The sequence below is a fragment of the Rhinatrema bivittatum genome, chromosome 10 (genome assembly GCF_901001135.1).
Source record: "Rhinatrema bivittatum chromosome 10, aRhiBiv1.1, whole genome shotgun sequence".
Lineage (NCBI taxonomy): Eukaryota > Metazoa > Chordata > Amphibia > Gymnophiona > Rhinatrematidae > Rhinatrema > Rhinatrema bivittatum.
Genome location: NC_042624.1, coordinates 105,422,005 through 105,438,330, shown reverse-complemented (window position 1 = coordinate 105,438,330; position 16,326 = coordinate 105,422,005). Strand labels below are relative to the sequence as shown.

The 16,326-nt window shown below is 42.8% G+C and overlaps 1 protein-coding gene and 1 long non-coding RNA gene across 2 annotated transcripts; one reads left to right on the top strand and one right to left on the bottom strand.

Annotated features, from left to right (window-relative positions):
- Positions 1 to 360: 360 nt before the first annotated feature.
- On the bottom strand, positions 361 to 4,213 carry JUN (Jun proto-oncogene, AP-1 transcription factor subunit). Its single transcript, XM_029618039.1, has one exon. It carries the CDS (start codon positions 3,036 to 3,038, stop codon positions 2,052 to 2,054), a length of 987 nt encoding a protein of 328 aa, XP_029473899.1. The 5' UTR covers positions 3,039 to 4,213; the 3' UTR covers positions 361 to 2,051.
- Positions 4,214 to 4,539: 326 nt separating this feature from the next.
- Positions 4,540 to 6,992, top strand: LOC115099959. Its single transcript, XR_003858923.1, has 2 exons — positions 4,540 to 5,701; positions 6,297 to 6,992. It is a non-coding gene; the product is annotated as an uncharacterized LOC115099959 (long non-coding RNA).
- The last annotated feature ends 9,334 nt before the right edge of the window (positions 6,993 to 16,326 follow it).

Here is a 16,326-nt window from a genome sequence, read left to right as displayed (position 1 = left end):
GTTGCACTACTGTGAATCAAAGCAGTTGAGTTTGAGATAAAGCTCGCGAAGGTTGTTGTACCATGAAAAGATTTAATGGAATTCCATGAGGTTCTCATTGTACAGTTATTGGCCTGGACTTCCTCCAGCCCTCTATCCCCCACTCCAGCCTCCCCAAAAAAGAACGTTAAGGTTATCTGAATGAGCGCAAACCCTCTGTACAAAAAAAACAGAGTAGTTGGTGTCATGCCAGGTTTTAGACTTGTGCCTTGTCCTTTCTAAAGTGGATCCCTTTTTAACATTTTCTTCTTTGCATGGAATTTTGTTCTGTGTAAGCTTTCAGGCCACAAATACCAGTTGAAAGTAAAATAATTCAGAGTATACCAGGGAATAATGAATGTTTTATTGTGACAAGAGCACTGTCATATAAATATTAACAAACAGCACTTGTAATTTAGGAATAATTAAGAGTAAAGGAAGATATAAACTTTGATTTAAAAAGATACAGAGACTGGTTATCCACTAAATAAAGGCTTAGTTTCCTCTAATCACAAGCAATGGGAGAATTTTCCATAACTCGTAGGTAGTAAAGCCTCCACTTAGTAAATAGTCACTACCCTTATGAATAAAGTGAGAATAAACCATACAAATAATGGATAGCCATACTGTGCTCAATTTATGCCATACAGGAATCACCGTCTTAAAAAAAAACAAACAAACAAATTCTTAATGTTGTCATTACAGGTTGTTTTGGGCTTTGCTTCTGTTAGATCTCCTATGTAATGCCCACAGACCACTCTAAAAGCTGTTCACCTAAGCCATAGATATAACTGATAGATAAAAAGGCCGTAGAATCACTATATTCCATATTCAGAGCTAAGAGCAAAGTTCTAAAAATAAAATAAAAAAAAAAACAAAAAAAAAACTTTCTGCTTCCCAGAACAGTATTTAAGGATTAATCAAACAATTTTTTATGGAGGCTGTTGAACACATCAATTTGCATAAATCTTTTAAGTCTCATACTTTCACTGGTTAAGGGTATTATTCTAATAAGTTATTTCTTGTTAGTGCTGGTTACAGTTGAGACTATCCTATCACATGGACATTTTTATACAGGAAACTGTACTACACTCCTTAACCACTAACTTTTTGAGTTTGCTCATAAAAGTGCACAGAAATGAGAAAATGCATTTAAGTGATCAACTGAATACGGATATTGTAAGCCAATAAATAAAACACAGATACTACACAAACTACACTTCTGTTCACTATTACAGATTAGAGTTTGTATTTCACTTCCAAGGCAAGATGTCTGTTACAGAATGAACGTTACAAAAGGCCAAAATTCATACGCAGCAGAACTCTTGCTCTGTAATTTTGAATAACTGCAAAAAAAAGGGAACATTTAAAAGTTTTTAATACTTTATTATATTTTCTTAAATATAATTGAACCTTTCTGGAATTTTCTCAGAAACAAACATAAAAAAATTATATACTTTATTACAAATGGTAAACTCAGAGTGCTCAAATCTCTTATTTACAAACAATACTGGGCTGAACCCAAAACATAAAAATAACTTACAAAGGCTTGTAGCTGTTTGACATGAATCAACTTTCATAAAATAAAAAAAAATATATACATTATGTACAGTGTACTTAAAAAGGGAGGCAGTACTGTTCATTCGATTCTCGTTTTCAGTCTCCCCAAATCCTCCCCTGCCCTCCCCTCCCTTTGCAAGAGCACTAGAGAAGCAATCTACAGTCCTCTATTGCATTTTAACCTTTAATACTGAATGATCATCGAATGTTAGGTCCATGCAGGTCTTGGTCAATGTTAAACGAAGAGCCGATGTCTCGCTTTTAGAAGGAACAGCACTTTACAGAGTGATAAGTACTTGTTGCGTTTGCCACAAAATTCAAACTGAAGGCGTGCCAGTCTTCCCACACATGCGCAGTGGGGCGCGCAGTCAGGACTCAACGCCTGCCAGCTTTACCCAGGAGCTTCTTCCGACAGCGACCTCTCTGTCTCTCTCTCTCTTTCCCATCCTTAAGTTCTTTCACTTTAAGTCCCTTCAAAATGTTTGCAACTGCTGCGTTAACATCAGCTGGCACCCGCTGTTGACGTGGTTCATGACCTTCTGTTTAAGCTGTGCCACCTGTTCCCTAAGCATGTTGGCCGTGGACGCCAGTTCAGAGTTCTGCGCTTTCAAGGTTTTCACTTTTTCTTCCAACCTGGCGATCCTTTCCAGCTTCCTTTTCCGGCACTTGGAGGCGGCGATCCGGTTCCTCATGCGCTTCCGCTCGGCTTTGATCCGCTCCTGCGACTCCATGTCGATGGGCGACAGCGGCGGGGTCTCGCCCGGCATCTCGGGCACCGTCTGGGGCTCCTCCTTCAGCGCCTGCAGCCGGGGGTGCTGGACGGCCATGGGCGGGTTGACGTGTGGCGGCGGCTGTTGCTGAGCGCCGTAGCCCAGGCCGCTGGCGCCGTACGAGGGAGCGGCGCCGAGGGCGCTGGGGTTGAAGTTGCTCAGGTTGGCGTAGACGGGCGGCTCGCTGTGCAAGGCGGCGGCGGCAGCAGCAGCAGCGGCGGCGCCGTAGCCGCTGTTGCCGGCCATGGAGGAGACCGGTGCCATGCCGCCGCCGGCGGCAGGCGGGGGCTGGGGGGCAGAGGTGACGCCGGGCAGCGTGTTCTGGCTGTGCAGCTCGGCCAGCGCCCGCACGAAGCCCTCGGCGAAGCCCTCCTGCTCGTCGGTGACGTTCTTGGGGCAGAGGAACTGAGTCGGGGTCGGGGTGGTGGTGATCATGCCGTTGCTGGACTGGATGATGAGCCGCTCGAGCTCGGGGGAGGCCAGCTTCAGGAGCCCCACGTCCGGCGAGGTGAGCAGCTCGGCGTTCTTGCCGCGCAGGTGGGGCTTCAGGGCGCTGGAAGGGTCGGCCAGGTTCAGAGTCATGCTCTGCTTGAGGACCTTGGGGTTGTATCCGTAACCGGCAGTGTCGGACTGTGCAAAAGCCGCGTTCAGAGCATCATCGTAAAATGTAGGTTCCATCTTGGCAGTCATAGAACACCGTCCGCAACTTTTCCGGCGAACAGGACGTGCTACAGCGATTCGGGAGCAGGAAGAGTTACTTCGTAACTCGTTTCAGTCCAGCTGGGCAAATAAAAGTTCTGCTTGACTTTCACTTCTCACAGAGAAAATATTTTATTGTCAAAAGTCTATTCAGCAAAACGATGAGTTTCAAATCTCATTCGGAGTTGACGTCTCCAAGTGCATACACCCAGCCAGCTCTTTTCCGCCCGGGCTGGGGAACTTTCAGCTCCTCGGGGGATCTCAGCTTTGCGCGCGCGCCTTCCTCCCCCTTTTCAACCAAGTGCTGCGAACGGGGGTAAGGCGCCGCCGAAGTTCTGGCTTCTGCTCCGGCTACCCAGTCTTTCGCGACCGCCCGGGGCAGACAAGTGGGGGCGGGGAGGATAGACCCGGGTGGGTGTGTACGAGCGAGCAGCACTGCGCTCCTTCACCGGGCTGGAAAGAGCTCCCGTCCCGCCACCCCTCAGCTCGGGCCGCAGAGAGACTTCCACACTGAGCCCATACAGCGTGGAGCCTTACACTTATCTGCTAGCAGTCACCCACTAAAAATAGCCATGATGTCACCCCGGCCCCCTCTCATTGGCCGGGCCGCGCCGAGGGGAGGCGCGTCGGTTGCAAATGAACCCGTTGCCATGGCGACCACCTAGAAGATTCTGACTCTCGCGGAGGCTCACGGGCTGAGGTAATGCCTGTAACCGGCAGCGGGGCATTGTGGGCTGACGTCTTGTTTTTGAATATCTGGTTACCCGCTTAGCCCGGGCAAGTGGCTGGTTAGGAAGTTAACGAGAGGGATTAAGGCCTTCAGCGGTGACAGGCTTGGCCTGGCTTTCATCGTTCTCCGAGAAGGCAGAGCGGGCAGCGGGGCAGTAAATGCTGGAGAAAGCTGCCGGCAGCCAGCGAGAGATTGCGCTTCCCTGTCGCCGCCGTTCCGGTGAGCAGGAGCAGTGATTAGTGCGTACGGAAAGAGAAGGGAATAGAAAACTTCTCCTTTTCCTGTCACTGTGCGTCAGATAACTGTCTGAATGTTACACGGTGCCGGGGTGGCCTGCTTTTATAGCGGCGGAGAATCGGCGGCCTCGGCACCCGCCTTTCCCGCGGGTGCCTGCTTGGCCGCGCCGTTGCTGCCTTCTCTCCCCTGCTAACTTGTGCGCTTTTAAGGTTGGACTTCAGCCGTGGCTACCGCTGCCGCTGTGAGTGGGCGTCCCGTCAAAGCGCACCAGGCCGAGCTGAGTGAGTGGGCGGGCTCCCCCTCCAGGCCCCGCCCTACCGCCTCCTCCTCCCCGCTGACTGACAGGCGGGGTCTGTTCTTGGTGGGTGGGGGAGCGGGATGCAGCGATCGCATTCCGCGCTCACCGCCGCCTCTCCCGGCAGCGCTCTGGAGCGGTGAGGGGACGGTTCCCGGGGCCCGTCTGGTTGCGAGATGCCCGGGCTGCTGCTGATCGCTCAGGCCTGGTGTTGGGGCGGGTGGGTAAGGTGTGCCGCCGGCGGTGTGAGCTGCTGTTTCCTGCTTGGGGGGGGTCGGGGGTCCCGCCACTTCTGTGTTGTCTAAAGCCAGCCCCAGAGACACTTAGAAGGGGGCCAGCGTGAGGGGAGAGGGAAACTCGATCCTGCGACTGAGCAAGTGAGAAGCTTAGACTTGGCTGGAGGGAGGGAGAAATCGCTTGAAGTGAGACAGAGGTCGTCCCGAAAATAAAAGTGGCGCTCCTCGTGGGATGCGGGGGACTGCCTGGCGGTGAGGAGCCGCGGTCAGAGTAGCAGCTTAGCTCTCCGGGGATGCTGGACCAATGCGGCTTGGAAAGGGTGAAAGTAACCATGTTAAAGGGAGGAGGAGGAGGAGGCATCAGTGGCAGGAGCTCTCCCGCGAGTGAGAAAGTGACCGGGGGGAGAAGGCGGCGGGGAACGTGATTCAGACCCTCGGGCGCCGATTTCCATTTGCTTTTTCTGCGCAGGAAAGGTGTGGATAGGATACTAGTGAGTACAATCGGGGCATGTTGCGGTTCCCACTGCTCCATTACTTTTCATGCCTTCAGATGTGCTCCAGCAGCTGATCCTTGAAAAGCCAGGGCATGGTTATTTTAATTTCGACCACATTTTCATACTGTTAAAACGAATCTGCTGTGTTTTTTTTCTTTAAAACAGTAATTGTATAACTTTTAATGTTCTCTTCCTGTCTTATATGGTGTTGTGTTTCTATACCACCTTCCTTAGACATAGTCCAACCCAAAGCAGTTCACAAAACATGAATAAAAATATTCATACATACATAAAAAATATAATATATATAATGAAATACATGAAATGAACTGAATCGAAAATACAGTAATAAACATTAATAGCTGCCCAACTGAATTATGTTTCTATATAGTTCATGGCAACAAACACAACTTGTCCACTCAGTTTTGTAAAGGTCTGTATTAAATGATAAAAGTCCTATTTTTATATACCCAGAGGAATATAAAATTGGCTTATTTAAAAATTTCACTTAAGTGTCAAATTGTTTTAGATCCAACTAATTGTTTCCAATATGGTCCCAGGTCTGCTCCTCCCCCCCACCCCCCAGATTAAATCCTGGTTTTATAGCCTGTTTGAGCAAATTTGCTTGCAGAAGAGCTGAATTACTATCATGATGTGACAAGGTAGGCACATTGATTTACAGAGCCATCTCTAACCAACAGACTGACCATCTCTGAGATGAAATTATTTATAATCACATGGTCACAATCAAACCTGCATGGGGCATAGATTCTCTGTAGGATTCCTTTTCTGTTGTAAAGACATGTCATTCCTAGAGATAGATTAGAAAAGTTTTAAAATATGTTGCCAAGACATTAGAAGGGCCTGAAATCCTGCTGTCAAGAGAACAGAATTTTGTTTGAGAAAAAGTGTATTAAGTTTTAGATGACAAATATGCAGTGTATGATTCAGAGTATTTATAACCTATGTATTGTATGCTTTACCCATTGTTTTCCTTGTTCACCTTTCAGGTTGAACATTAAAGTAGTTATGTTGAGAACTGTATACCAAAACTGTTATTTTAAATATTGTATTAGTTGTTACGGCACACAGTATTTACATTCAATAAATTTCAGAGAAAGGGATTTTCCTAAAATTCTCCCTTTTTCTCGCATCTCTAATAGTAAGTTGAGCAAAATCTAAATAAAAACATATAGCAACTAAGTGCATTAAAATTGTTTAAAAATGTTTTTGTTTTGTTTTATTGGAATGGAAAAGCTGTTTAAAGGCGGGGCAGACCACAATGAGAATTTGCTGTGCTTCGTTCTACTTTCTCATGTAAACTTTAACGATGATCCCTTTGAGTTACACAGCATTGCACCAGCTTGTCTGACTGTGAGCACGTAAACATGGCTCTGTCTGCCCTCTAACTGCACAGTCTGTGCACTGATGAATAGCCACTCATTTCTGGGAACCAAAGCAGACAATGGGATCTACCTCTAAGAAATTCAGGGAAACGGCACGTCTGAAGTTTTTCAGCAAACAAAACAAGACATGGAGCCCTCAAACAAATGTCTGTATGCACTGACTCTTTAGTAAATCTTCTGTATTTTCATTGCTTTATAGAGCCAGAGATCTAATGTTTCTCTGCATAATTGTCTTAAAGAAAAACAAAACAATATTGTTTTAGATTAAATTGGTGTTTATTAAGAAAGATTAAAAGAGCCAACTTATAAATGATCAGAGCATTCCATATGAATTGAACCCTGTTGTTTTAAGCCAAGGTTTTGAAACTTACACAGAAACCATCATACCAGTAAACGTTAAAGGAACATTTTGTTCTTTCTTTTTTCTTTTTTGTTTTGTTATTTTAATGTGGTTTCCCTATGCTTAGATGAATAATATTAAATACCAAAAATTAGATGTTTGCATGATTCAGAAGCGATTCAGCAAAGGAAATGTTTCAAAATACTATTAAATAAAAAAATAAAGGAAATAATGTGATAAAGAAAGACCTGGATTAATTTTTTTTTATACTTTTATATGTGCTCTGTTTACCTTACTCCTTTTTCCTGCAGTGACAAGGTTGATAAGCATTTTCTAGTGAAAAGCGGAGCAGCTTGTAAGGAAAGGAGGCGTTTCTAACTGTGGTTTTAGTTTGTTTCCTTCAAGCACTAAGTCTCTGGAGTATACTGCTGTGAACAATAAGAGTATCAGAAACAACCAATGTAAGTAGTTTATTAATATGTGAAAACTGGATCACACAAGCACACTCATTTAGAAAAAAAAGGGAAGCAGATTCCTTTTTAGTAAGTTTTATAGTTTATTTTTGTAGTTTAGATAGGACATTTTCAGCAGATCTGTGTATTATCAGTCAACACGGTAGGTAGCCTGGAAAACACTAAAGAACAATGTAACTTCCCAGTTGGGAAGGATTTTCCTAGTATTACATTAAAACTAAAAGAGGAGCAAATCTGTAAATTAAATACATGCACATGAAGAAATTAGTCCTTAAAATGTTACATTAAAGGCTGAAAGTTGAATAGAAATCACTTGTTTTAGAAGTATTTTACAAATTTATTCATCCAGACTGGCACAATCAAAAGTGAGTTCTTGGCTTTGGGAGAGAGGGTGAAGCGGACAGGTGCTATTGTCAGTCCTCCAAGTCAAGAATAAAGGCCCTGACAGAGAAGTTTGCATTCTGCAGAAGAATGCATGGCTGTGAAAATGATATCAATATGAATGTGTTGACTTCCTGGACCAGCAGATGATATTCCAAGGACTTGTGCAGAGATCTGACCCACCTGTTGAAGAAAGGGCTCAGCATGTTCCAGAACAGACTGGCAAACTTACTGAGCAGGTCTTTAAACTGTACTCATTGGGAATGGGTGGACAAAGCCATAAGGTACATGAATCTTTAAAAAGAGAAACATATGGAAAGCTGTGTCCTCATGGTATGGGAAATAAAATCATAGAGCTAGAGGCAGTCATGGAAGAGGCTGACTTAGATTATAGTGGCAGTCACAGAGATGTGGTACAAAGGGAACCATGACTAGACTATAGTTATATCTCAATCACAAAAAACTCGGCCAAGATACACACACACACACAGTGTATTCCAGAAATCCTTTAAAGTGAGAACACACTAACAAAACTGAATAGGTTTCACTGGTCAATTTTCTTATTTATAATATAGCCACATATAAGATCAACCACAGATAGGGGTAGATTTTCTAAAAGTGCGTCCGCGCATACTATTGTTCGCATACCAGGCGCAAACAAAAGTACGCTGGATTTTATAAGATATGCGCGTCCCATGTTTTGTTAAGTTGTGGATCTGAATTCAGACCGTGGGAAGAAGATGTCTAGCCAAGAAACAGAAGTTATGCTGATAGAAAGGCGAGAGGAATTTGAGTCATCTTATGAAATGGAGTATATTTTTTGAAGATCGTTTCCCCTGAAGCAGGACCGGGTGGTCCGAAACGCGATCGTGTTGGGACTGTGTTGAATATATTCAGATGAGTATTGCTCCGTCGGGTTACTGACTCTTTTGTGACAATTTGCAATATGATCTTTAATGGAATGTTCGTTCTGTGATAAACATCGGAGTTCGTCAGCTTTCAGGAAGACTTTATATTTTAATATGGAAACAAGAAAACACAAAAACATTTGAAGTTTGAAAATAAGAATAAAGTAAAGGGACCTATGACCAAATTATGAGTTTGATTGATATACAAACTCTGTGAGTGTGGGTCCTACAAATAATGGGGTAGATTTTATAAATCTACGTGCGCGCGTGGTTTGGCTGCACATTTTGCTTTGTGAATAACGCGGGAATACCTAATAGCGCCCTCAACATGCATTTGCATTTGCATGTTGAGGGCGCTATTAGGTTCGGTGGGTTGGACACGCGTTTTCGGCCCCTTACTGAGTAAGGGGTAAGGGAAAACGCTTGTCCAATGATGGGTTAACAGTGCGCTCCGTCGGAGCGCACTGTACTGTATCGGCCAGATAATGGGGGATCATACAGGATAGTTTGATTCAGTATTAGGCAGAGGTGGCCCTTGGTCTTTAGAAAAACTGTTAAGATGGGGGAGTATAGTGAGGGATTAACAGGCTGGGATAGGCTAGGCAAAATCGGAGAACAGTGGGCAGAACTAAAAGGAGATATAGGAAAAGCAAACTTATTTGTTAAAGTAAATAAAGGTAAGAAAAAGGCCACTTTGGTTTTCTAAAGATATGGTTTAAAAGGGAAGGAAAGTTAAGTTCAAAAACCACAAGAGCTTGTAGAAAGGAAGATGGGCAACAATATCTGGAAAAGCTAGGAAAGAAGAGTGAAGGCGCAAATGGAAGAAAAAAGTTAACATGGTTAAACAGTGGGATAAGACTTTCGATATGTTAATGATAGGAGGAAGTGCAGAAATGGGGTTGTAAACCTCAAGGGATGGATATTCAGGGGCTAACAAGGAGACAGCAGAGTTGCTTAGTATATATTTCTGTTCAACTTTTATTGTGGAAGGACTTGGAGTTGGACCATATAAAACTGCCACAACTTGGAATCACAGCGAGGTAGTCCTCAAACAGTTTTCAGAAGACTAAAAGAAGATAAAGCAACGGAGCCGGACAAGATACATCCAAGTGAATTATGGGAACTCAGGGAAGTTCAGGCTGTTCTGCCGGCTGACCTTTTCAATGTTTCTTTAGAGTCAGGAGTGGTTCCAAAGGACTGGAGACAGGCAGAAGTGTTTTCTCTACAAAAACAGAAGTAAAGAGGAGACTGAAAGCTACAGGCTGGTTAGTCTGACCCAATAATGGAATTGCTGCTAAAACAGAAGATAATGTGGTTTCCGTAAGCCAATGAATTTACAGGATCCAAGACAGCCTGGTTTTACCAGAGGTACATCTTGCCAGACGAATATAATTGATTTCTTTAAATGGTAAAGTGTATTTGGATTTCAGCATGGCTTTTAGCACAGTTCCTTATAGGTGACATAAGCAAGCCAAGTGTGCGGGTATGGGCCTTAAAGCAACTGGGCTAGAAACTGCTTGAGTGGGAGGTGACAAAGTGTAGTGGTAAATGGAAAGAGGAAGTACCTGTGGTGTGCAGCTGGGATCAGTCCTCGGTCCTGATCTCTTCAACATTTTTGTTAACCCTTTTGCAAAATCTCTATTAGCACAAGTTTTATACCAAAATCTGCACCAGGATGGACACTCTGGAAGGTGTGAAAAACATGAGAAAGGATCTATTGAAGTTTGAAGAATAGTCTAGAATTTGTCAACCATGATCTAATGCTAAAAAAATATAGGGTCGTGCATTTAGTTTTCAAATAGCCAAGGAAGCTGCACACTATAGAGGGTGAAGTTCTGTGCACAAAATAGGAACAGTATCCGGGAGTGATCATATTTGATGATCTTAAGGTGGCCAAGCAGGTAGACGAGGTGATAGTAAAACCCAGGGGAATGCTTGGGTGCTTAGGGAGAGGAATAGCCAACAGCAAAAGGGAGGTGATAGTGCCTCTGCATAAGTCTCTGGTGAGACCTTATTTTCATTACTGTGTAGAATCCTGAAGACTGCAGCTTCAAAAGGATATAAACTCGATAGAGTTGAGCCAGAGGGCACCTGCTAAAATGGTCAGTGGGCTTCATCATAAAGCACATAGGGTCAAATTTAAAGATCTAAATATTTATACCTCGGAGCAAAGAAGGAAAGGGGAGATATGATACAGGCATTTAAATATCTCCAAAGAATATGTGCACAGGAGGTGGACATCTTTTCACAGACTCTGCGATGAGCGTGAAAACGGGTAGATTTGGGAGTAATGTAAGGAAATATTTCTTTACAGAGAGGCTGATGGACACGTGAAACAACTTCCCTGTGGAGCTGGTGGAAATCGGCAGTATCTGACTTCACGAGAGAATGGGGCAAGCACTGAGTGAGAGGGGTCAAATATAAAGCTGAGCAAGAGATGTGTATAGGCTCTATGGTCTTTCTGTGCCATCATGTTATATCTTTCTATTATGTATCAATATTTTAGAATGGAACAAAATCCATATAAAATATGAAAGGTGAAAGTGGAGCAAGCCATTTCTAGAGAATAGTGCATCATTGAAATGCTTCATTTCAAGGTGGGTAACATTTACTTTTATGGTTGTACTGCATGCAATTATAGGGACTACATCCAAAACTGCTCAAATGGAAGATTGTAAGCTGAAGCTGCAGGAAGGATAAGAATAGCAAATAATAACCACCTACCTGCATACAGTTGCTGAAGGGTGGCAATTTTGAACCTTTCTTTAGAACAGAAAAATAATATAGCGATATAATGTCCACCTGTATTTGTTCCCATTACATTGCTCAAAAACATAAATTTAGGAGCCTATGTACAAATGGTTGTTTGCATTAACACCTCTGCTAACCTGAGCATTAGCAAACCTTTATGTAGAAAGCATGCTAATGTACACAGACTACATGCACATTACTATTACTACATGTTACCTGATAGTAACACTAATGCTTGTGCAAATGGTGAAAATTATTCTAATGAGTTCATTAAGCCGTAATGCTAACTGTAGCATGCATCATTAATACCTAAAATAGTTAAAAAGCAGGACACTTAAGGCAGAAAAGTTAACTACAGTTCCAAAGTTGTAGTTTAATATGGGCCTCTCCTGACCCCCCCCCCCCCCCCCTCTGAAAAAGAGATCTGGTCTGAACACTTTCCCCCAGACCGCCCAGTCACTGCCTCCAAAATTTTGTTGTCAGGCTTGAGTCAGTTTCCCGTCAACCACAGCACCAAGTCCAAAATAGCACCGCTGTGACAGTCTAACCAGAAATGCCAAAGCATATGCCTGGAGACCTTGATTTCTTCTTCAGGAGGTTGGGGCTGAAAATACAGATTTCTTTGGGAGGGTTTTGGAGTAGGTCCTGGTGTGTGTTTGGGGGGTAAGTGTAAGGTTTTCCCCTGTTAAATGGTCCTTTCACTTCGGCCTGGAAAAGGTCAGCTAGCACAGGGAGACCAGAAGTGCCAAACATGGCAGCGTTCCCATAGCTGTGCTGACTTCAGTGCATCCATGGTAACGTTGCCATGCTCTCTCTGTATCATGAATTTTGTACATCAGGTGTCAAAGCTCAACATACTGTTGCATAAGTCATGTTAGCATGCCAGTGTTAACACTGGTTAGTATATAGTTTTGATAGAGTGATAACTAAACATGGTACTTTATTTAAACTTAAAATCGAAGTGGAGTTTACTTGTTTAAAAAATATCCTTGCTGTCATACAATTGATTCAGAGGTTGGTTTGTTTGTTTTTTTTAGTACGGAAATGTGGTTGAATATAGAACGAGTTTGAAACCTCTGAGCAGGCTTGAATTATAGTCCTTGAAAGTATTTTGCCCTCATAGCCAGCTCGCAGATAAAGGAATTCTCGAAAGGGTGGATGAGAAAAGTGAAAGGGCTGCCAACCAAAACAAAAACTGAAAATCCTTGTTTTGATGTGAAGAATGGAGTGTCCATGCATTCTGGATGAGACGGAGAAAAAGTTGAGGTGTGAGGGGCACTCCCCTCACACCTCAGGTGTGCTGGAAGAACAGGGCAGAAGGGTGGGAAAAGGGGATAAAATGCGCTAGGGTCATCCTTAGTGGAAATTGAACCAGGGTGATTGCCCAGGTCCTGCACTTTTACATCATTTTGGCAAGTGCTAGATCCACCCACCTTCGCTGCAACCCTCCCTGTAACCCCACCTCTTCCTCCCCATGTGATATGTTCCCTCCCATCAGCAGGAGGAGAGCAGCACTTCTTACCTGTGCCTGCCTCCTCTGCTAGCTTCATTCTGAAATCTGAACATGTGCCGTGGAATATAGTGTGTTCGGACTTCTGATCGAATTGGCCGAGGGGGAGGAGGAGGCAGACAGGTGTCACATGACACCTTAACACTATCGCTAATATCTGGGTCAGCTCTGTGGACCCTTGGAAGGTCCTGCCAAGCACTGCTCAAGTCTGCTTGCATATATGCCCCTATACTGGCAACTTCCTGCTCACCAACTGTGTTTTCCTGCTTGCCTCTGAGCAAGTACCCTTCCCAGAAGCAATCCCTTAGTGGTTTCTAGGGATACTGAGACCCCCATAGAACCTAGAAATGCATTTATAGACTGTATAAAAAATGCTGGGCTTGTCAATCGGTCACAGAGAGAAATATTAACAGAATAGTGAACCAGATAAAGATGTAGGGGCCGATATTCAGCCATAGCACAGCTAGTTAAGTTAGGCAGGTATGCCTAACTTTAGACCAGCCCTACAGCACGGCCAGAGTTAGACAGATAGGTTAACGGCTAACTCCGAATATCGTTAACCTATCCAGCTAATTTTGTTCCTCCCTGGAACACCTTCCTCCTGCTCCGTCCCTGACTTATCCGGCTAAATTCTAGCCGATAATGAGTTATCCAGCTAGAATTTAGCCGGATAAGCCATTTAATATCATGACTAAACCATTTAGACGGATAACTTTTCAGTTATCCATCTAAATGGCTTTTGAATATCCGCCTTGTAATTTACAAAAAGCCAACAGATAAAATAACACTATCTAGACAAGTTTCATTGTATTTTTATTTATTTATTTATCAGGTTTTATATACCGTCATTCGGTAGCCCCTGTGACATAGTAAGGGCAAAGTCTATCGGCGCCATTTTGAATACTGGCAGCTGACAGCCCGAGTGCAGGAGATCGCTCCAGGACTACCGCTGGACCACCAGGGACTTTTGGCAAGTCTTGGGGGAGTCAGGAGGGTGGGGGGTTGTAGTTAATTAAATTTAAAGGGTTGGGATGGGTTTTTTGGGGGGAAACGAATACATACGTAACTAATAAATGGATCGGGGTCCCCTGAGAACAGATGCAACAGATTTGGCTCCCCACGAATATGAATACTGAGTGGGACGAATCCGTCCCTGCTGCACATCCCTAATTTCTATCCATAAAGATTCTACTGTGCATTTAGTCTCCTGCAGGATTTTTATCCTGTTGAACTCTAGGCCCTCCCTAACATGATGCGCCACATTCCCATCAATTTGATCCACCCAATCATTGAGATATACTTTGTACCCTAGTACCCTGACTAAATACAATGAAACTTGTCTAGATAGTGTTATTTTATCTGTTGGCTTTCTGTAAATTACAAGGCGGATGTTCAAAAGCCATTTCGACAGATAATGACGCCGATAGCCTTTGCCCTCACTATATTACAGGGGCTACCGGTGTCATTGGTCGGCCCCTGTCACATGGTAGGAGCAATGGATGGCCATATACGTTGTGGATTGCCAATATGTCGAAAACGAACGCACACCCCTAATAGAAATTCTATGTGTGATGGGGAAGAGTGTAGTGGTAGAGGTATTCTATTGTCCTCCAGGCCAAAATGAACAGATAGGCAATGAAATGCTAACAGAAATTAAGGAAGTTAATACATTTGACAGCACAGTAATAATGAGAGATTCCAATTACTCCAATATTGAGTAAATGTCACATCAGGACATGTTAGGGAGGTAAAACATCTAGATTAAATAAATAAATGCTTCATGGAGCAACTGGTCTGGGGACCAACGAGAGGGGGGAGCCATTTTAGATCTAATTCTTAGTGGAACACAGGATTTGGTGTGAGAGGTACCAGTAGAGGGGCTGCTCGGCAACAGTGATCATAACACAATCATCTATTGCTCTAGTGTTTAACTTTCAAAAGGGAGGCTTTGGTAAAATGAGGAAAATAGAAAAAAAAAAAAAAAAGAAAAGTTGCAGCTCCAAAGGTTAAGAGTTTACATCACATGTGAACATTGCTTAAAAATATCATCTTGGAAGCCCAGATGAGATATATTCCACATATTAAAAAAGGTGGAAGAAAAATCAAAACTGCCAGCATGTTTAAAAGGTAAAGAGAAAGAGATTGTTTTAGCTAAAAGAACATCTTTCAAAAATTCAAAAAAGGATCCATCAGAAGAAAATAGGAAAAAGGATAAGCAACTTAGATGTAAAAACATTGATAAGGCAGGCAAAATGAGAATTTGAAAAGAAGCTGGCCTTATCTTTTTGGTTGCCGCTCCTGATTTTTGGAATCAATTGCCATACGAGATAAGATCTACAGAATGTATGAAAAGTTTTAAAAAGCAAATGAAAATGTTATTGCTCAAACAAGCATACCAATAATGTCTTGCCCCGTTTTATCTCCCGCTGCTTGGGCTGCAGATGCTATTTTCTTTGCAATTTTATTTTATTTTTAGCATATTTTATGTAGTTTTAGCTGTAGATGCCATCTCCTTTGTAATTTTATTTGATCTCATTCATTTTGATGTTATGTTAATTTTTAATATTTTAGAGATTTTATTATGTAATTTTTATTGTTAGCCACCCAGGGCTTTGTGCATAGGCAGCATAAAAATAGATGAATTATGAACTATGAATAAAATCTTTTAAAAATATATCTGAAGCAGGAGGCCTGAGAGGGAGTCAGTTGGATCATTAGATGATTGAGGGGATAAAGGGACACTTATGGAAGACAAGGCCATTGCGGAAAGATTAAATAAATGCTTATGTTTGGTGCTTACTGAAGAGGATGATGGGATATAGCCATGCCAGAAACAGTATTTTCAGTGATGATTCGGAAAATCCTAAACAAATCATGATGAATCTGGAAGATGTAATAAGGCAGATTGTCAAGCTAAAGAGTAGCAAATCACCTGGACCAGATGGTTTATACCACAGCATTCTGAAATAACTAAAAAATGAAATTGCAGATCTATTACTAGTAACTTGTAACCTATCATTAAAATCATCTATTTAGCTGAAGATTGGAGTAATGCCGATCTATAAAAAGGGCTCCGGAGTGAACGTGAGTTTAGCTTCAGTATCAAGATAATTCATATAAACTATTTATTATAAAAAAAAACAAAATCCTGGAACATATAAAAAGGTATGGTTTAATGAGACACAGCTAACATGGATATACAAAAGGGAATTCTTGTCTCATCAATCTGCTATATTTTTTGAAGGGGTTAATATACATGGATAATGGTGTATTGCTCCAAGGTGAGATCACACCTAGAGTACTGTGTGCAATCCTGGTTGCTGCATCTCAAAAAAGATATAGTTGAACTGGCAAAAGTACAGAGAAGGGAGACGAAAATGATTAGTGAGATGGAATGACTTCCCTATAAGGAAATGCCAAAGAGGTTAGGGCTCTTCAGCAGGAAGAAGATACAGCTGAGGTGGAATATGTTAGAGGTTTATAAAATCATGAGTGGAATAGAACTGATAAGTTTGAAT

Excerpts from the sequence above, each read along its gene's own strand:
- JUN (XM_029618039.1), bottom strand. The coding sequence starts at position 3,038 with ATGACTGCCAAGATGGAACCTACATTTTACGATGATGCTCTGAACGCG.